Source organism: Brassica napus, chromosome C2, assembly GCF_020379485.1.
Source record: "Brassica napus cultivar Da-Ae chromosome C2, Da-Ae, whole genome shotgun sequence".
Classification (NCBI taxonomy): domain Eukaryota; kingdom Viridiplantae; phylum Streptophyta; class Magnoliopsida; order Brassicales; family Brassicaceae; genus Brassica; species Brassica napus.
In genome coordinates this window covers 1,170,126-1,189,840 of record NC_063445.1, presented here as the reverse complement: position 1 = coordinate 1,189,840, position 19,715 = coordinate 1,170,126, and the positions used below count along the sequence as shown (strand labels likewise).

Below are 19,715 nucleotides of genomic sequence, written 5' to 3'. Positions count from 1 at the left end.
AGGAAACCAAACCAACAAAAAAGAGAGTTACTGACGTTATGTTGACCTTAACATTCAATCGCACCGTTTCGCATGGATATATGCATGTCCACAAGATCAAACAAGATTGTTCTTTCTCTTCGGGCCACTGAAAATGTTCTATCTGAAGGAGCAAATATCCTCTGAACATGTTGTTTTCAAAGCCCTTTCTCAAAAAAAAAAACATGTTGTTTTCAAGGGTTAGCATGTGCCTCGCACATAGACGACATTATCTTCATAAAATCTCACTGCAGTTGTTTATTGCAATACACATTGTTTACACTATTATATAGGAAATTTATGCAAGAACTAAAGGGGAGTTTTCAGAAGAGTGGCCCGTAATATGTAAAAGTTTGTGAAGATATGAGTTGTTTCAAAATGGTTGGAAGTGATCGAATTGTTAGAGAAGGTAGCTCTCGAGTGCTACACAATAAGTATTTCTCCCATGATGGCAAATGTTGACAACTATCAATCTTGATTCATGACTTAGGTTTTCTTAAACATCTCAAGCGCTCTTACAAGAAAGAGAAAAAAGCCCTCAGATACATGACAACCCCAAAAAGATAACTAAGAAGAAGCAAACATGGCGTAACGTAGATCTCAATTACCGACAAAAAAAAAAAAAACTAGATCTCTATTTACTCACCAGTATTGCATGGAAGCAATAAGCATGATGAGTACCCTACCGTGTACGATCTCATAACTTCGTAAAAACTCACTCTATCCCGGCAACCACTAAAACACATTGATATTGTTGTGTCACTATGTGATATGTTGAATCTTGCTACATAGAAATTGTTGTCTCTACCATAACCCTTTTAAAAACTCAAACCTAGCTATTTAAATGAACCTGATATTATGTACGATTTACAGTAACCAATATATATTCTTGGATTTTTTTCATAGAAATAATCTACTTTACTACGCCTAGAATGCACATATAAACATCAAATTTTCATTTTGATCTTGATCTTGCATCAGTTTTATTCTTGACAACCTTCGAACAAAAGATATCAATACTCTTACCATGTAGTTTTTTTTTTCAGAGAAAGACCATGTAGTTAACAAACCCTGTTTAGTTATAATTACCGTCTAACTCATTCACTGCACATGACTCGACTTCCGATACATATTTTCATAGTCTCTGAACGATCCCAAATATTCCCAACACTTTAAGTTTGTTTCCCAGCTTAGACATATTGATTTCATCGGATCCATGTCCACCATAAATATAATCTTTCAATCAAGTAATTAGATCAGTTCATATGACATATAAAAAAAACTTTCTTCGCGCTTTGTTATTTCATACACAACGTACTCGAAGAAACAATTACGATCTTACAAGAAAGAAAAAAAATCCCAAAAACATGAAAAGGAAACAAATGTGACGTGACGTAACGTAGATCTCCACATACTCCAATCGTTTTGCATGGAGCATGCATGTGTACCTTGCACGTTATAGACTACACAACTCCTTCATAAAATCCCCCTCCCTTCCCATCACCAAACAGCAACCATCCAATCAGAAACACATGAGGGAAGAAGAACATCAAAACGAATTAGTTCAAACTCCATCACAGAGAGCGGAAAATTGCTTCCGTTGCAATGTGTTCGCGTTTCTCACCCCACTCTTGGAGGTTATCAAGGTGGTTGCTGCTCCCGTTGCCTCCGTGATCTTTATAGGCTTCGCCGGGATAATACTCGCCGGTTTAGCCGTGGCATTAGCCGTATCCGCACCGCTTCTCATCATATTCAGTCCGGTTCTGGTACCTGCTGCCACTATAGCCACTACTCTCGGCACAGGTGTCGCCTTCGCAGTGACGTCCGTGGCTCTCATTATATGGCTCACCAAGTAAATATAATCAAAATATTGAATTGACATATGGACTCGAGAATTATGCTTATATATTATTCACATACGTGCTTATAAAAGAAAATATAGCTTTTCCTTCTGTAATTCTCTTTTTTTTCAAAGTTTCTGTTTACATGCTACTTCAACATTTTTCTTCTTCTTAAAGTTATACAAATCAGTTACACCTCATTCTTATTGTTCTCATAGCTGTTTTACTTCTTAAGAAATTTTAACTTATTACGTGTCTTTCGTCAGAACTTTCTTTCTGCCTTTGGAAATATCTTATGTATACGTGTAAATGTATACTTATTTGTGTGATGTAGGCATAGGATGGGAGTAAAGCCCGAGCATAATCCACCTCCACGAGGAGCTCCACCGACCGGATCTAGTTCATCAAGAAGTGAAGGTAAACACTTGGTTAAAGATATATTGAAAAAAATAATTAAATCTAAAATTAAAAGCATATTGAAAGGGAAAAACAGTTCATCAGTAAAAGGAGATTCGTCTATGAATAGAATTAAATCAACTGAAAAATCACATGGCAATTCATCTGATGGTCAAAAATCGCCAGTAAATAAAATTTCACCTAATCGTGAAAATTCATGTACATGTGAAAGTTTACCGAAAAATGAAAGTAAACATGCGGGTAAAAATCCACCAATGAGTGAAAGTTCATCAAGCGGTGAAAGTTCATCTGGAGGTGGAAATTTACCTGGCGGAGGAAAAACACCTAAAAATAAAAATAAACACAAGGATAAAAATACTAAAGTAAAATCTAAAACTAAAAGTAAACTAAAAAATAAAATTGGTTCATCTGGTGGTAAAAGTTCACCAAGCGGTGAAAATTCACCTGGTAGTGGAAATTCATCGAGCAATACAAGTTCACCTAAAGACGTAAGTAAACACAATGGTAAAAAAAATATCATAGATAAAGTTAAATCAAAGATTAAAGGTAAACTAAAAGGTAAGAATAGTTCATCCGGTGGCGGAGGCTCACAAAGGAGTGAAGGTTCACCAAGCGGTAGAAGTTCACCGGTTAGTGGAAATTCATCGAACGGTGTAAGTTCACCCAAAAATACAGGAAAACATAAGAATAAAAGCACTATTGTAGATAAACTTAAATCCAAGATTAAAAGTAAATTGAAAGGAAAGAGTGGTCCACCTAGTGGTGGAAGCTCACCAATGAGTCGAGGTTCACCAAGCGGTGGCAGTTTACCTGGCCAAGAAAATTTATCTAGCGGTGAAAGTTCATCCAAGGATAGAGGTAAACCCAAAGGTAAAAGCACAAGTAAATTAAAAGGTAAGAGTGGTTCATCCAATAGTGCAAGCCCACCGATGAATGGAGTTTCACCTGGCCATGAAAATTCATCTAGCGGTGAAAGTTCACCCAAGAATGGAGGTAAACCCAAGGGTAAAAGCACTATCTTAGATAAAGTTAAATCAAAGATTAAAAGTAAATTGAAAGATAAGAGCGGTTCATCCGATGGTGGAACTTCACCAATTAGTGAAAGTTCACCAAGTGGTAGAAGTTCAGCTAGCAGTGGAAGTTCACCTGGCGGTGAAAGTACACCCAAAAATGAAAGTAAACACAAGGGTAAAAGCACTATTCTTGATAAATTAAAATCCAAAATTAAAAGTAAACTAAAAGATAAGAGTGGTTTATCTGGTGGTGGAAGTTCACCAAGCGGTGGAGATTTACCTGGTAGTAGAAATTTATCGAGCAGTGCAAGTTCATCTAAGGACGTAAGTAAACACAAAGGTAAAAAAAGTATTATAGATAAAGTTAAATCAAAGATTAAAAGTAAACTAAAAGGTAAAAATAGTTCATCCAGTGGCGGAAGCGCACAAATGAGTGAAAGTTCACCAAGCGGTGAAAGTTCACCTGTCAGTGGAAATTTATCGAGCGGTGCGAGTTCACCCAAAAATAAAAATAAACACAAGGGCAAAAGCACTATTGTAGATAAACTTAAGTCCAAGATTAAAAGTAAATTGAAAGGAAATAATAGTCCATCTAGTGGTGGAAGCTCATCGAAGAGTGGAGGTTCACCAAGCGGTAGCAGTTCACCTGGCCAAGAAAATTCATCTAGCGGTGCAAGTTCACCCAAGGATGCAGGTAAACCCAAGAGTAAAAGCACTATTTTAAATAAAGTTAAATCAAAGATTAAAAGTAAATTGAAAGGTAAGAGCGGTTCATCCGATGGTGGAAGCTCACCGATGAGTGGAGGTTCACCCAACAATGGCAGTTCACCTGGCCATGGAAATTCATCTAGCGGTGAAAGTTCGCCCAAGAATGGAGGTAAAATCAAGGGTAAAAGCACTATCTTAGATAAAGTTAAATCAAAGATTAAAAGTAAATTGAAAGGTAAGAGCGGTTCATCCGATGGTGAAAGCTCACCAATGAGTGAAAGTTCACCAAGCGGTAGAAGTTCAGCTAGCAGTGAAAGTTCACCTAGCGGTGAAAATACACCTAAAAATGAAAGTAAACACAAGGGTAAAAGTACTATTCTTGATAAATTAAAATCCAAGATTAAAAGTAAACTAAAAGATAAGAGTGGTTCATCTGGGGGTGGAAGTTCACCAAGCGGTGGAAATTCACCTGGTAGTAGAAATTCATCGAGCAGTGCAAGTTCACCTAAGGATGTAAGTAAACACAAGGGTAAAAAAAGTATCATAGATAAGGTTAAATCAAAGATTAAAGGTAAAATAAAAGGTAAGAATAGTTCATCCGGTGGTGGAAGCTCACAAATGAGTGAAGGTTCACCAAGCGGTAGAAATTCATCTAGCGGTGCAAGTTCACCCAAAAATACAGGAAAACACAAGGATAAAAGCACTATTGTAGATAAAATTAAATCCAAGATTAAAAGTAAATTGAAAGGAAAGAGTGGTCCATCTAGTGGTGGAAGCTCACCAATGAGTGGAGGTTCACCAAGCGGTGGTAGTTCACCTAGCCAAGAAAATTCATCTAGCGGTGCAAAGTCACCCAAGGATGGAGGTAAACCCAAGGGTAAAAGCACTATCTTAGATAAAGTTAAATCAAAGATTAAAAGTAAATTGAAAGGTAAGAGCGGTTCATCCGATGGTGGAAGCTCACCAATGAGTGGAGGTTCACCTAGCGGTGGTAGTGCACCTGGCCATGGACATTCATCTAGCGGTGAAAGTTCACACAAGAATGGAGGTAAAACCAAGGGTAAAAGCACTATCTTAGATAAAGTTAAAGCAAAGATTAAAAGTAATTTGAAAGGTAAGAGCAGTTCATCTGATGGTGGAGGTTCACCGATGAGTGGAGGTTCACCTAGCGGTGGCAGTGCACCTAGCCATGGAAATTCATCTAGCGGTGAAAGTTCACCCAAGAATGGAGGTAAACCTAAGGGTAAAAGCACTATCTTAGATAAAGTTAAGTCAAAGATTAAAAGTAAATTGAAAGGTAAAAACGGTTCATCTGATGGTGAAAGTTCACCAAGCGGTGAAAGTTCAGCTAGCAGTGGAAGTTCACCTGACGGTGGAAGTACATCCAAAAATGAAAGTAAACATAAGAGTAAAAGCACTATTCTTGATAAAGTAAAATCCAAAATTAAAAGTAAACTAAAAGATAAGAGTGGTTCATCTGGTGGTGAAAGTTCACCAAGCAGTGGAAATTCACCTGGTAGTGGAAATTTATCGAGCAGTGCAAGTTCAACTAAGGATGTAAGTAAACACAAGGGTAAGAAAAATATCATAGATAAAGTTAAATCAAAGATTAAAAGTAAACTAAAAGGTAAGAGTAGTTCATCCGGTGGCGGAAGCTCACAAATAAGTGAAACTTTACCAAGCGGTGGAAGTTCACCTGTCAGTGGAAATTCATCGAGCGGTGCGAGTTCACCCAAAAATAAAGGTAAAGACAAGGGTAAAAACACTATTGTAGATAAAATTAAATCCAATATTAAAAGTAAATTGAAAGGAAATAGTAGTCCATCTAGTGGTGGAAGCTCACCGATGAGTGGAGGTTCACCTAACGGTGGCAGTTCACCTGGTCAAGAAAATTCATCTAGCGGTGCAAGTTCACCCAAGGATGGAGGTAAACCCAAGAGTAAAAATACTATCTTAGATAAAGTTAAATCAAAGATTAAAAGTAAATTGAAAGGTAAGAGCGGTTCATCCGATGGTGGAAGCTCATCGATGAGTGGAGGTTCATCTAGCAGTGGCACTTCACCTGGCCATGGAAATTCATCTAGCGGTGAAAGTTCGCCCAAGAATGGAGGTAAAACCAAGGGTAAAAGCACTATCTTAGATAAAGTTAAATCAAAGATTAAAAGTAAATTGAAAGGTAAGAGCGGTTCATCCGATGGTGGAAGCTCACCAATGACTGAAAGTTCACCAAGCGGTGGAAGTTCAGCTAGCAGTGGAAGTTCACCTGACGGTGGAAGTATACCCAAAAATAAAATTAAACACAAGGATAAAAGCACTATTCTTGATAAATTAAAATCCAAGATTAAAAGTAAACTAAAAGATAAGAGTGGTTCATCTGGTGGTGGAAGTTCACCAAGCAGTGGAAATTCACCTGGTAGTGGACATTCATCGAGTAGTGCAAGGTCACCAAAGGACGCAAGTAAACACATGGTTAAAAAAAGTATCATAGATAAGGTTAAATCAAAGATTAAAGGTAAACTAAAAGGTAAGAATAGTTCATCTGGTAGCGAAAACTCACAAATGAGTGAAGGTTCACCAAGCGGTGGAAATTCACCTGTTAGTGAAAATTCATCAGGCGGTGCAAGTTCACTCAAAAATGCAGGGAAACACAAGGGTAAAAGCACTATTGTAGACAAACTTAAATCCAAGATTAAAAGTAAATTTAAAAGAAAGAGTGGTCCATCTAGTGGTGGAAGCTCACCAATGAGTGGAGGTTCACCAAGCGGTGGTAGTTCACCTGGCCAAGAAAATTCATCTAGCGGTGCAAATTCACCCAAGGATGGAGGTAAACCCAAGCGTAAAAGCAATATCTTAGATAAAGTTAAATCAAAGATTAAAAGTAAATTGAAAGGTAAGAGCGGTTCATCCGATGGTGGAAGCTCACCGATGAGTGGAGGTTCACCTAGCGGTGGTAGTGCACCTGGCCATGGAAATTCATCTAGCGGTGAAAGTTCACCCAAGAATGGAGGTAAAACCAAGGGTAAAAGCACTATCTTAGATAAAGTTAAATCAAAGATTAAAAGTAAATTGAAAGGTAAGAGCAGTTCATCCGGTGGTGGAGGTTCACCGATGAGTGGAGGTTCACCTAGCGGTGGCAGTGCACCTGGCCATGGAAATTCATCTAGCGGTGAAAGTTCACCCAAGAATAGAGGTAAACCTAAGGGTAAAAGCACTTTCTTAGATAAAGTTAAGTCAAAGATTAAAAGTAAATTGAAAGGTAAAAACGGTTCATCTGATGGTGAAAGTTCACCAAGCGGTGAAAGTTCAGCTAGCAGTGGAAGTTCATCTGGCGGTGGAAGTACATCCAAAAATGAAAGTACAAATAAGAGTAAAAGCACTATTCTTGATAAAGTAAAATCCAAAATTAAAAGTAAACTAAAAGATAAGAGTGGTTCATCTGGTGGTGGAAGTTCACCAAGCAGTGGAAATTCACCTGGTAGTGGAAATTTATCGAGCAGTGCAAGTTCAACTAAGGATGTAAGTAAACACAAGGGTAAGAAAAGTATCATAGATAAAGTTAAATCAAAGATTAAAAGTAAACTAAAAGGTAAGAGTAGTTCATCCGGTGGCGGAAGCTCACAAATAAGTGAAACTTCACCAAGCGGTGGAAGTTCACCTGTCAGTGGAAATTCATCGAGCGGTGCGAGTTCACCCAAAAATAAAGGTAAAGACAAGGGTAAAAACACTATTGTAGATAAAATTAAATCCAAGATTAAAAGTAAATTGAAAGGAAATAGTAGTCCATCTAGTGGTGGAAGCTCACCGATGAGTGGAGGTTCACCTAACGGTGGCAGTTCACCTGGTCAAGAAAATTCATCTAGCGGTGCAAGTTCACCCAAGGATGGAGGTAAACCCAAGAGTAAAAATACTATCTTAGATAAAGTTAAATCAAAGATTAAAAGTAAATTGAAAGGTAAGAGCGGTTCATCCGATGGTGGAAGCTCATCGATGAGTGGAGGTTCACCTAGCGGGGGAAGTTCACCTGGCCATGAAAATTCATCTAGCGGTGAAAATTCACCCAAAGATAGAGTTAAACCTAAGGGTAAAAGCACTATCTTAAATAAACTTAAATCTAAGATTAAAAATAAAATGAAAGATAAGAGCGGTTCATCCGATGGTAAAAGTTCACCAAGCGGTAGTAATTCACCTGGCTATGAAAATTCTTCTAGCGGTGTAAATTCACCCAAGGATGGAGGTAAACACAAAGGTAAAAGCAAAATCCTCGATAAATCTATAAGTGGTTCATCAAAGAATAAAAGTTCATCCAAAAATGAAAGGAAATCAGATGGAAAAGCACATGATGTTTCATCCGATGGTGAAGGTTTACCTATAAGTGGCGGTTCACCAAAAGGTGAAAGTTCACCTAGCAGTAACAATGTATCTAGCAGTACAACTTCTCCTAAAGATATAAATAAAAACATGGATAAAGAAAGCCCGAAAGATAAAAGCAAATCTAAAACTAAAAGTAAGTTCAGTGGTAATAGTGGTTCATCAATTGATGGAGGTTCATCCAATGAAGATAAATCAAGTGGAAAAGCATATGATGATTCATCTAATAAAGGAAATTCGCCAATGAGTGGAGGTTCTCCAGATGGTGGAAATTCATCAGTCGGTGAAAGTTCACGCAGAGATAAAGATAAAGATATGGATGAAAGTAGAGACAATTCATTTAGTGGTGGAACTTCACCTAGAAGTAAAAGTAAATTCACGGTTAAAAGAAAATTCAGACACGAAAGAAAATCTAAGATTGAAAAACAGTTTGAAAGTCAAAATGGTTCATCAATGAGTAGAAGCTCATCCAAAAATGAAAGCAGATCATATGGAGAATCATCTATGCGTTCATTCAGTGATTGAAATTCACCTATAATGGAAGTTCATCAGGTAGAAAAAGTTCACTCAGACATAAGAATGAACACATAGATACAAATAAATAATAGATAAAATTAAATCCAAATACTAGAAATAAATTTGGTTGTCAATGTGATTCGTCGATGGATAGAGATTTACCATATGGTGGAAGTTAACACAATGAAAAAGTTCAATTAACTATAAAAAATATATCTAAATGAATGTAGACAAGAGTAAATATAAATTTATAAAAAAAAAAATTAGTCGAGATATCCATATAGTTTAGAATATATTATGCATTAGTTCAAGACAAATTTATAATAATTATTAGTAAGTCTTTTTAAAATAATTTTTGTTTATATGTAATGTTATGACTGCTTATTGTGATCTAATATTGTCTATGATTTAGTATAATATGTAAACATTTAGTTTATTCAAAAGATTGAATATTAGCAAATCTGGCATCTCATATATTGTCATCTAAGTAAAATAAATTTATGCCCAAGACATTTTCGAGTCCAAACACATACAAAATAATATGATGAGAAGTAATAATTAAACCATAATAAATTTTGAAGTTGATGATATCCAAACTTATAATATTATTTGATGTATGATGTACCAATTTTATGAGATTCAGTCCACGGCTGGACCCCGAATACAACAATATGTTATCGAGTTTATCTAGAATATCCAGTAATTAATTGTTGATAATATTATTATGTTATTTTATTGATTTTTAAAAAAAATTAAATGTTATTCAAAAAATATTAATTATAATTTTTTTATATAAATATATTTTAAGTATTTAATTATTTTGTAGGAGATAAGTAACTCTTGATTTTTTAAAGAAATTTTCATTTAAAATCCCTTTTAATTTTTCTATTATATTTTACAAACATGAAATATTTTTGTTAAATATTTTCAAGGAATTCTGCTAATGCATTCTCTCTAGAATGAATTGCAACATTTAATCATTTAATCAAATCAAACTGTTTTAGTATGACTTTGATAAGGCAAAACCCTTAAAACATAACTAGAGTTCTAGCAAAACAATAGTTAATAATATATTAAAAACAAACTATTCAAGTAGCTCATGCTGATAAAATATCTTGAAATCTAATGTCAAAATAAACTCAAATATTTGATCTTTAAAAGTGGTTGACTAAGTTTATCTGCAAACAATATTCAGAATCCGCGACGGGAAATGAGAATAGTCGAATGTCTTGTTCTTTTCACATTTTCCTCTAGAATTAGATCTTTTTATGTTTGATGTTTTCTGTAGAATTGGCGTTTCAACATGCACACCATTTTTTATTCAACATTTATACATAATTTTTACGTTTTACTATTTATAAAGGTAATTAAACAAAAACCAGGTGTGAAACCAAATTGTGCACAAATTTTATAAACCACATATAAAGGAAGAAGCTTCATTTCAAGGGCGATTTAGTTTAAAATAATTGAATATTTTATTTTAAAATTCAAAAAAACTATTTTATAAAATTTAAGTTTTACAAGTTTATATATTATATTAACTATAAGTGCACCATACTATTATGTATTGCCTAGTTTATAAAAATTTCATTATGCAACTTTTTTTACAAACCGCATTTAAATTAGACCGGACTATTTACTTCATTTGTTCTGTATCGCTTAATAAGTTGTTACTGTTAAACTTAAAACCTTAATTTACATGTGTGGTTGTTGGCAATTAGTTTTATATGTGTGGTTCTTATAATCCTTAGATAATATATTTAAATAACTAGAATAATTACTATAATTGTAATTATTATTTGGTCCATCTAAGCATTTTTTGCCTCCATTTCATTTTAAGTATCATTTTAGATTTGTCCACATAGATTAAAACAATTATTTAGTTTTGTATATTTTACATATAAAGAGGGCACTATATATACACGTAACCATATTTCAAAACTAATAGAAAAATAAACAGAAAAATAGAGTTAAAAAAATTACGTTAAAATTCTAAAACGACACTTCTTTTGTAACAAAACTTTTACTTTACAACGACACTTAATATGAAATGAAGGAAATATTATGTTTCTTATTAAACTATCCATAAAATTAAGTAGTAACATACCAAAACAATTTTTTTTTCCTTTTTCATTAAATAAAGCTATAGGATTACTTGATATGATTGATTTATATATATGACAATTAATGATTTTGCAAAATAAAGATTTAATAACAATTTGTATACCCTCTATCATTTAAAAAGAATTATATTATGAAAATAAATTAAAAAATAGCAGTATAATAAAAATATATTTTTGTATATTTTATATTTTAAATTTTTTTAAAATGACTATAAACTACTAAAACAGCTAAAATTTTACACTGAAAATTTTGTGATCAATAGTGTAAGATTTTTTATAACAAGATACAAATGATGATAAAATCATATAAGTACAAAATTTCAATTAATATATTTTCTGGTTTAAATACACATATATATATATATTAATATTTTTAAAATTAATCTATATACCTTGTAAAAGTAAATATTTTAGTTTTGAATTTTTATAAATATGTAGCATGCTTGAATTGATAAAAATTAAATATTTTACAGTTTTAATTTTATCAAATTATTAAATATATTTTAAATATTTTTGCTATTTTTAAAAAATTATTTAAAATTAGTTACTAAATAAATATTTTATAAAAATTCTCACTCTTTTTAGATCGCGAGTTATTACCTGTCCAATTTTTTTTTTTTGAGGAAATTTCAAATTTATTGATCCAAAAAAAGATAGAGGATTTTACAATATGGTAGATCTTTGTTCCTATAGTGTAAATAATGAAAGAATGAGATGTTTTAAAAGGTAAACATCAAACCATCGCCTGAGAAGGCCCTCCTGTTTATGATTCCCCACGTACTTAAGGGAAGATATATGATTCTTCACTAGCTTCCCAATGGCCCGAGTTGTCATGTCCACTGAAGCGCAAGCACACTCATGCCTTCTTAAGTTCCTTTCCTTCCATAGAACATAGATGGAAGTCTGAAACACTTGTCGGAGAAGGACTGTGTCCAGTCTGTTCTGATCCGACTGCAGTAGAGTGGTGATAGGGTCTTCCTAGTCCGGCGTGATCGTTACGCCAAGCAACCGTTCTGCTACATTCATTCATACCTGTCCAAATTTTATTAAGAGGATGTTTTATTAATAATAAGTAATTTTAGTAAAGTGTTTCAGAAAACAAAAAATCTGCGAAATGTTGTTTTGTCTCATGTTTTCCTCTTTAGACATTTTTCAAAATGAATGTTAAATTTCAAATTAAAAAAAAAACATTTTCATAATAGCTGTGTCATTGTTGTTTTAAAACTCTTAAGTAAAGAAATCATTAACTGATGACCAAAAAAAAAAATCATTAACTTGAAACTGAAACAAAACTCTTATCTAGAGCCGCACCGTACGTATTGCAAAGGCCTGGTAGTGCTTCCCACGTCTCTCTCTGCGAAGATTATCGATCCGATTAAGAGTAGCTCAATCAATGAAGGTGATGATAGTCGTCTGTTTTTTTGGAGGCTCATTGTGTCTCGTGCCGTTTCTTTCTGCCATATAGTGTGGATCAGAGATTGAAACACATACCCAAACAAGAAGGTTGTAGTCTTATCTCGAATGTTGACCTGCAACAGAGCTAAAACCTTGTCCCAACGGTGTGTGAACTGAGTACCAAGCAATTTTTTCGTTAGATTACTCCAAATCTGTTCGGAAAGCTGCATCTGAAAAAAAAAGATGGTCTCTCGTGTGGCAGTATCAAAAGGTATGGTTACAATAGCAAAACGTAAGTCGCGCACTTTTGTAAAGAATGTCTCCTTGGATATCTTCTAAAGTACTTGGTTTAGTGTGTTGTGTTTCAACCATCGACATTGACTGCAACACAACAACACCATAACCATTTTTAACATGTGCAGTGGGTCGAATAAAATCTGAATTTAAAAATAAAAAGAATGGTGGGGGTTTACATACAACCGAGAAATTGGTTTATGATTGGATTGTTTTAAACAATTATAGAAATTAGGGTCTAAAACTTTTCAGTTTTTAAATATATTTACATTTATTGTTTATAATTTCAAAAGCATTAAATAAATAAATATATATATATATAGTTATATATATATATTTATTAGCTTCTAAATTTAAATTATTATTTCGTTAAATATATTGTCAATATTTTTGAACATGACTTTAAAATATTTTGAGAAGACATTGTCCAATTAATTAATGTTTGAGCTTTAGCAAGAAAGAAAATAGGCTAGAAAACATGACAACTCCCCTCACGCACACACGAAGAAGGGCATGTGGCGTGACATAATGCAACATAGATCTCTATTTACTCACGTTATTGTGCATGTAGACTACACAACTCCATAAAAATCCATTTCTTCCCACCACTACCATCCGATCTCAAAGTATGAGTGAAGAACTCCTTCAAAACGAATCTCATTCTCAGTCATCCAAATGAACGTGTTTTTCAAAATGTTGTCTTTTCTAATCTCATTGTTGGACATTATTAAGCTTGTTATTGCTTCCGCGACCTTCTTATTCTTCTTAGCCTTTTCCGGTCTAACATTCGCTGGTTCAGCCGTGGCATTAGTTGTATCCACACCGCTTTTCATCATATTCAGCCCGATTCTCGTACCCGCGACTATATCCACTACTCTCCTAGCCTCCGGGCTTGCGGCCGGTACCAGCCTCGGACTGAGCGCCATTGGACTCATCATGAGACTCATTAAGTACTATTGAAGAAATTCTTTTGAAATCACTCAAGATTTTGCTCGTATTTTATTCATATACGTGCCAAGGTTTTGGATGTCAGATTTAATAAATATTTACTAATTAGAAGTCACACATTATAATTAGGCGATCGTAGCTTGTGATTTCTCAATTTTGAGCTCGATAAGCTCGCCAAATATCTCTTTCTAAAACGTTTCGACAATTTTAGTTGACTTGTTTTAATCTCTTACTCTCTATCTTTTTTTTGAACACACACTTACTCTCCTTTGTCTATGATTCTTTTTATATGCTACCTCTTTTGGACCTAGTTACACTTTATTGTTGTTATTACCTCTATTTATAGTTAACTGATTATTTGTCTTTTTCTTCAAAACCTGTGTGTGTGTGTGGTAGGCCTGCGGGAGGAACTTCGTTGCTTTTTTCATCCCCAACACCGTTGAATTTGGTAACATATTCAGGTCAATTCGAGGGATCGGTGTTAGGAAAAACATATACTGGAACATTCGATAATAAATCGGGAGGTGGAATTAAATGGACTGTGACTTGGGGTAGTCGAACTTTTTCTGGAACAATCCCATTACCAGCGGCTGCTGCACCTGCTGCTGCTCCTGCTGCACCTGTTGCTGAAGCTGCACCTGCGGCACCTGCTGCTGCTCCTGCACCTGCGGCACCTGCTGCTGCTCCTGCTGCACCTGCTGCTGCTCCTGCTGCACCTGCGGCTGGAGCTGCACCACCTGCGTGGTAGAAACATTGTTCGAGCTGTTCCAGCATGCTGTAGCATACGTAAATTAATTGCGTGTAAATTAATGATTTATTAAAATAAAAGAAAAATTAATTAATGATTTATGACTCAGAAACAAAAGAAAACAAGCCTACGTAATGTTGAATAAAAGTAAAAGACTGTGATATAAAGTTAATGGAAAAAAATATGTAATTGCATTTTGTCTCCAAAAGATGTAACGATTTGTAGTAGATTTTGCGTGAGGCTGTGGAGAAGAAGAAATCGACTTTTTATTAATCAACAAATCGGTTTGGAATTGTTGGTTGATAGTTTTGTGTAGTATCATGTGTTAGTTTTGTGGGAAAAAAGATCTATTTCAACATGAACTTTGCCAGTAGTGCTAATTTCTTTCTGAACTTTGTAGTAGTGCATATTCCATATTGGACTACGCAGAAATTCAAATATACTATATGAACTTTAATGTATCGTGCCTGCCTTTTCATTTCCGAACTTTTAGTAATGCATATTCTATACCGAAAAGTGTTAGTCATCCGTTAATTTATCAAAACCACGTCATTTTGGATAACATCTATAAACCAAAATAATGTTCTTGTATAAATTGTGTAAACATTAACTTATATATATATATATATATTTTAGTTTAATCAAATAAATGTTATCAAATTTTTATTGTTTTAGTTTTATCAAATAAATCTATATATAATTACTTATGTTTTTAAATTTACCTTTTAAAATTATTATTTTATAAGTTTAAATTATTTATTTTTTATTCAAATATTTACTTTATCCTTGTCCACCAGTGTGAGAGTTTGAGTCTCCCAAAAAATAAATTTTAACTTTACAGAATTTATCCAAGATAACGCGTTTTGATAAACTAATGGATAACTAACACCTTTGACGGTCAATATATATAAGCACGATTTTGAGAGTTCATGTAGTATTTTTAATTTTTAATTTTACAGAGTTCATCCAAAATAATGTCGTTTTTATAAATTAACGAATGATTAACACCTTTGACGATAAATATATACAGAAGCACGATTTTAAAAGTTCATGTAGTATTTTTGAATTTTTGTTTAGTTCGGTATGAAATATGCACTACTAAAAGTTCGGTAATGAAAAGGCACGATACATTGATGTTCATGTAGTATATTTAAATTTTTATTTAGTTCAGTATGTAATACGCATTATTACAAAGTTCGGGAAGGAATATGCACACCATATACTTGAATTCCATTCGGTCTTGCTGAGCTTAGAAAAGCGCTCCTTTCTCACCTATGTACTCCGAGTGTTTATCCGAATACTAAAGGTAGCGAAGAAAGAAGTTATTATTTGAGTGGACGGGTAAAGTTCATGTTGAAATAGGTTTTTTTCCTAGTTTTGTGTCGCTAGTTTCAAAATGGTACTATTTTATGGAGAAAATTCTTTATAATTATAGGTGGTCATACACTAAAGCTGATGAAATATTACTCTTACACCATTAACCATTGACCACGTACGTGTTAGAACTCGATCAGTCCTTGATTCTAAGAGTGTCAATGAACCTATCCCCTTGAGAGATGTCATTCTTGACAAGAAAACCAAGAAAATCATTAAAACTGCTCTCTCTATACCGAACCGGGTTTTCATCGTTAACCAACTGGCACGGTACGCTCATCTTATCGTCCATACCCAAGCTATGCAAGCTCGCGAGGGAGATTCTCGTCTTCTCTTCGTTCAGAGTAACTTTATGAATGACGCTCTTGTATAATCCATTGCTTAGCACCTCGACATGGTCACCAATATGGACCTATAACAAAAATGGATATAGATAGAGTTGAATTATTAACAAACCAATAAAATAAATAAATATAGTCTGGTTAATATATATGGTTTTAGGTTTAAACCGAAACTAGTGTAAAACATATACCGGGACGTCGGTTAATACATAATTAACGTGATTTCTTCCCGTTTATATCTTATCCGAAACAGGTGGAACGTACCTTGAGTACACCTTTGACTTCTGGGACATGAACCCAGCGGCCCGAGCCATCGTGAGCCGTCAGATCAAAGATCTCGAGACCGGTCAAGTTCTGTAGAAGGATGGTGATGCAACTGTAGTCTGAATGTGGCGGCAGTCCTAGCGCCGTCTTAGGGTCCGGACACGGTGGATAACAGTTAACGGCCATGACTTGCATGCCGTTTTCGTCCATCCGAGACGACAGGTAGTCTCTTCCTAGTCCTAGGCTCTCCGTTATTGCTCCCATTATCTCGAGAGATAGAATCCTCACCTCCTCGCAAAACTTTCCTATTCTTTCCCTAATATACGCAAACGTGTATATTCACATAAACAAACACATATGAAATTATATTTAATTTACTTAGAAATGTAGAAATGTAGCAGTGAAACTCTGTAAAAAGTTTTTTTCTTATTTGAATAAAATTTAACATTCTTTCAACAAAAAAAAAATTTACTTAGAAAAACAGAAATGAATAGTTTACAAAAAATAGAAATGAATAAAATAACAAATAGAAAAAGATTGATGGTCTTTATCAACCTTGCTAAAGCTAGAGCGGTCCAGTTGATAAAGTCCATTATGTCAACAAGAAAAGGAACAAAAGGCGCCGCTACATGAAAGCAGAACTCTACATTGTTTTACTTTTATAGATGCAATGACCTAATCAGTGACATACTGACATATATGGACTGTATAAATAAACATGATATATCATGAATACGTACGCAAATATATAATAATACCTGTACTCAGGTGGGTTTTGAGGCCAGAGGTGAATCCAACGATGGAGAGGATGTGCATAGTGCTTTAGAAATATCCTCCAAAATTGGGTCTTGTCCAAACCGTCCTTTAGACTCGTAGTGTACCTAACTGGTGCATACACATCGTTCGACATAAATTTATTTTTCTCTTTCGCCGGCAGCTCGAAGAAACCTTTCGCAACCGCCAATGCATCGTCCAGTATGCTCTGGTCAATTCCGTGGTTCACTATCTATAAATATTTAGCGAGCCAAAGAAAACATGACAGTAACGTCACTTGTCACGTGTTGAAACTAAAATGACTAAAGAGAGCTGATATTTTGACCGACTAAGCTCATCTATTATTATATATATTTAAGCAAAAGAAAGGCTCATATATATAACCTGGCTTTAAATAGAATATATAATGACAAAAGCTATGCTGGCTAGCCAATAGCCAATGGGCGCAATATAACTGATAAACTACAAGAAAATATTATTTTGACAAAAAAAGATTCCGGAAAAGATTTAATCTCAAATTCTATGAAATTACAAATATTATCTTATTATATATAAAATACTTACTTGAAAAAACCCGAAAGATTGACATGCCAATCTTATTTCTTGAATAACCCCTCGACGCTCATCATCGCTGCCTTTCAAGCGAGAAATATCGATCGTGGGTACGCTTTCAGATTTTGAGTCGAGCGCATCACGTGGCTCGTATGAAGGCGGGACAGCGTAACAATCAGGCACATACGGCAAACTCCTCTCTTGTGCAGAATTGCCCATTTTGAATGTACTTGAACTCGCACCTTTCTCATTTTCCATTGTTGATGTTTGAAACGAGTTTTAAGAAATCGTTTACTGTTGTGATATGGAGAACTGAAAAATGAAAATGCGAGTGATTCTTCTATATATATGGGTTTAAACCGTCTAACAATGAGTAATGACATTCGGAGTTGCAATGGAAATTTGACGGTCGAATTCTAAACTATTATTGTCCGCTTTCGGGATGATCAAGATCATGTGTAACTGTCAAATGTTAATGAGAACAACGATAGCATAATGAACATACATAGGTTGTAAGGAATAGATAAGAGTGACCAAGTACATATATGACGGGGGGATATTAATGAGATGTTGGGGTATAGTATAAACATATAGGAATTATTTAATGGATGTTTTCAGTCCCATTCGTTGTACCATATACAAAAGAACAAAGAAAAACTTTCCGCAAAAAAGCATCCTCTTGTCCGGATTTTAAGCTTTCATAAATACGTTGATCACTCTTGTGGATATATAGATAAATCCAACATATCGATATGAATTTGTATGGATTGTTTGCTGATGAAAATGATTAGTTATAGTAAAATGTATTGCTCCGAAAAAATAAAGTATTGCTCCGGTTCCTTCATGCAAGGGGAAACTATATTTCATTATTCCAATAATTAACTTTATGAATCTAGAAACTTTTAATACATAAATAATAACTTGTCTGATGTCACAAACATCAAAAGGACAATGATATCATACACATGAAATTTCGTGAATCATTAAAAGTAATTTACAAAAAATGCTAACTAATATTTCTTCTGTTTCAAAAAAAAATACATTATATAGAAAACTAATTGTTTAAAAATACATTATTTTACATTTTAATGCATTTCTATTAAGTAATAATTATAAATTGTAAACTTCAAAATTTAAGATATTTTTTAATATGTGTGAAATTTCTTAAATATTTAACATTTTGAAATGGAGGTAGTATTTATATCAACATAACTGTGTTTAAAAAACGTAGCTAAAACTAAATAAACCAAGTCCAAGCGAGTATCTTCCCAAGATGAGTAGTACATAATTAATTACTCCCTCCGTTCCTAAAAAATGTATGTTCTGGAAAAAAAATTTGTTTTAAAATGATACATTTTTTACTTTTTCAATGTATGATTTTATGAAAAATTGTAAGTTTCAAAAAAATTAATGGTGTTTATTGAATTTCTATTGGCTTAAAGTTATGGAAAATTGTTATTCACAAAAAACAATGCATATTTAATGAGTTTTCTTAATACATGTGAAAAATCTAGAATATGCATCTTTTAAAAACAGAGGGAGTACTAAATAAGTTAACATCATCCTTTTACAATAGTCTAATAGCTGCATCTTGTTAGTTAAGACCATCAACTGATTTTGTTTTCTCCTATCTATTGTAATATATTTATGATTTACCACTGTCGTTTTTAGCATGTGCAAGTAGATGATTCAAATAAACATTGAATATATTATTAAGTTATGTTAAGATCTATAATTTTGTAAGAAATATTTTCTCCATGTTACATATGCATTTCATACAAAGTTTGAGAAGTATCTACAAACATTTCGAGACCATCTATAAAAAATTAAACATCATACAAAAAAACTTTATACTTCTACTCAACTACTGAGTCTCAATATATAAACAGCTTGTGAATTGTGGTAGACGAATATCTCCAGTTGAGTACGAGCCTTTACAAATTACAATGCATTTTTAGATATAGAAATTATGGACAAGAGGTCAATGATGCTATTTCTTTCACCCTCCGCATCATTTTGGG

At 33.9% G+C, this 19,715-nt stretch overlaps 3 protein-coding genes across 5 annotated transcripts; 2 read left to right on the top strand and 1 right to left on the bottom strand.

Annotated features, from left to right (window-relative positions):
• The first annotated feature begins 1,073 nt into the window (after positions 1-1,073).
• LOC106422656 (hornerin-like) lies at positions 1,074-9,154 on the top strand. Of its 2 annotated transcripts, XM_048746716.1 has the most exons (3): positions 1,076-1,870; positions 2,194-2,294; positions 2,343-9,154. In XM_048746716.1, the coding sequence occupies exons 1-3, from the start codon at positions 1,455-1,457 to the stop codon at positions 8,888-8,890; spliced, it is 7,065 nt and encodes a 2,354-aa protein (XP_048602673.1). In that variant the 5' UTR covers positions 1,076-1,454; the 3' UTR covers positions 8,891-9,154. The 2 variants fall into 2 exon arrangements, with proteins under 2 accessions (XP_048602672.1, XP_048602673.1); XM_048746715.1 differs by having other exon boundaries at positions 1,074-1,870; positions 2,194-9,154.
• Positions 9,155-13,129: 3,975 nt separating this feature from the next.
• Positions 13,130-14,723, top strand: LOC111202506 (oleosin-B6-like). The gene is made up of 2 exons (XM_022695330.2): positions 13,130-13,643; positions 14,038-14,723. The coding sequence occupies exons 1-2, from the start codon at positions 13,369-13,371 to the stop codon at positions 14,387-14,389; spliced, it is 627 nt and encodes a 208-aa protein (XP_022551051.2). The 5' UTR covers positions 13,130-13,368; the 3' UTR covers positions 14,390-14,723.
• An 814-nt stretch (positions 14,724-15,537) lies between these two features.
• On the bottom strand, positions 15,538-18,629 carry LOC106380348 (flavanone 3-dioxygenase 3-like). 2 transcript variants are annotated; one of them, XM_048746713.1, is made up of 4 exons: positions 17,707-18,629; positions 17,127-17,374; positions 16,369-16,684; positions 15,538-16,175 (listed from the first exon to the last, which is right to left on the bottom strand). In XM_048746713.1, the coding sequence occupies exons 1-4, from the start codon at positions 17,950-17,952 to the stop codon at positions 15,900-15,902; spliced, it is 1,086 nt and encodes a 361-aa protein (XP_048602670.1). In that variant the 5' UTR covers positions 17,953-18,629; the 3' UTR covers positions 15,538-15,899. The 2 variants fall into 2 exon arrangements, with proteins under 2 accessions (XP_048602670.1, XP_048602671.1); XM_048746714.1 differs by having other exon boundaries at positions 15,592-16,175; positions 17,127-17,350; positions 17,707-18,620.
• Positions 18,630-19,715: the final 1,086 nt, after the last annotated feature.

Excerpts from the sequence above, each read along its gene's own strand:
- LOC106422656 (XM_048746715.1), top strand. The coding sequence starts at position 1,455 with ATGCATGTGTACCTTGCACGTTATAGACTACACAACTCCTTCATAAAA. Across the intron at positions 1,871-2,193 it reads CTCATTATATGGCTCACCAA|GCATAGGATGGGAGTAAAGC; the intron begins GTAAATATAATC and ends TGTGTGATGTAG.
- LOC111202506 (XM_022695330.2), top strand. The coding sequence starts at position 13,369 with ATGAACGTGTTTTTCAAAATGTTGTCTTTTCTAATCTCATTGTTGGAC. Across the intron at positions 13,644-14,037 it reads CTCATCATGAGACTCATTAA|GCCTGCGGGAGGAACTTCGT; the intron begins GTACTATTGAAG and ends TGTGTGTGGTAG.
- LOC106380348 (XM_048746713.1), bottom strand. The coding sequence starts at position 17,952 with ATGGAAAATGAGAAAGGTGCGAGTTCAAGTACATTCAAAATGGGCAAT. Across the intron at positions 17,375-17,706 it reads AATCTTTCGGGTTTTTTCAA|ATAGTGAACCACGGAATTGA; the intron begins GTAAGTATTTTA and ends AAATATTTATAG. Across the intron at positions 16,685-17,126 it reads CAAAACCCACCTGAGTACAG|GGAAAGAATAGGAAAGTTTT; the intron begins GTATTATTATAT and ends TGCGTATATTAG.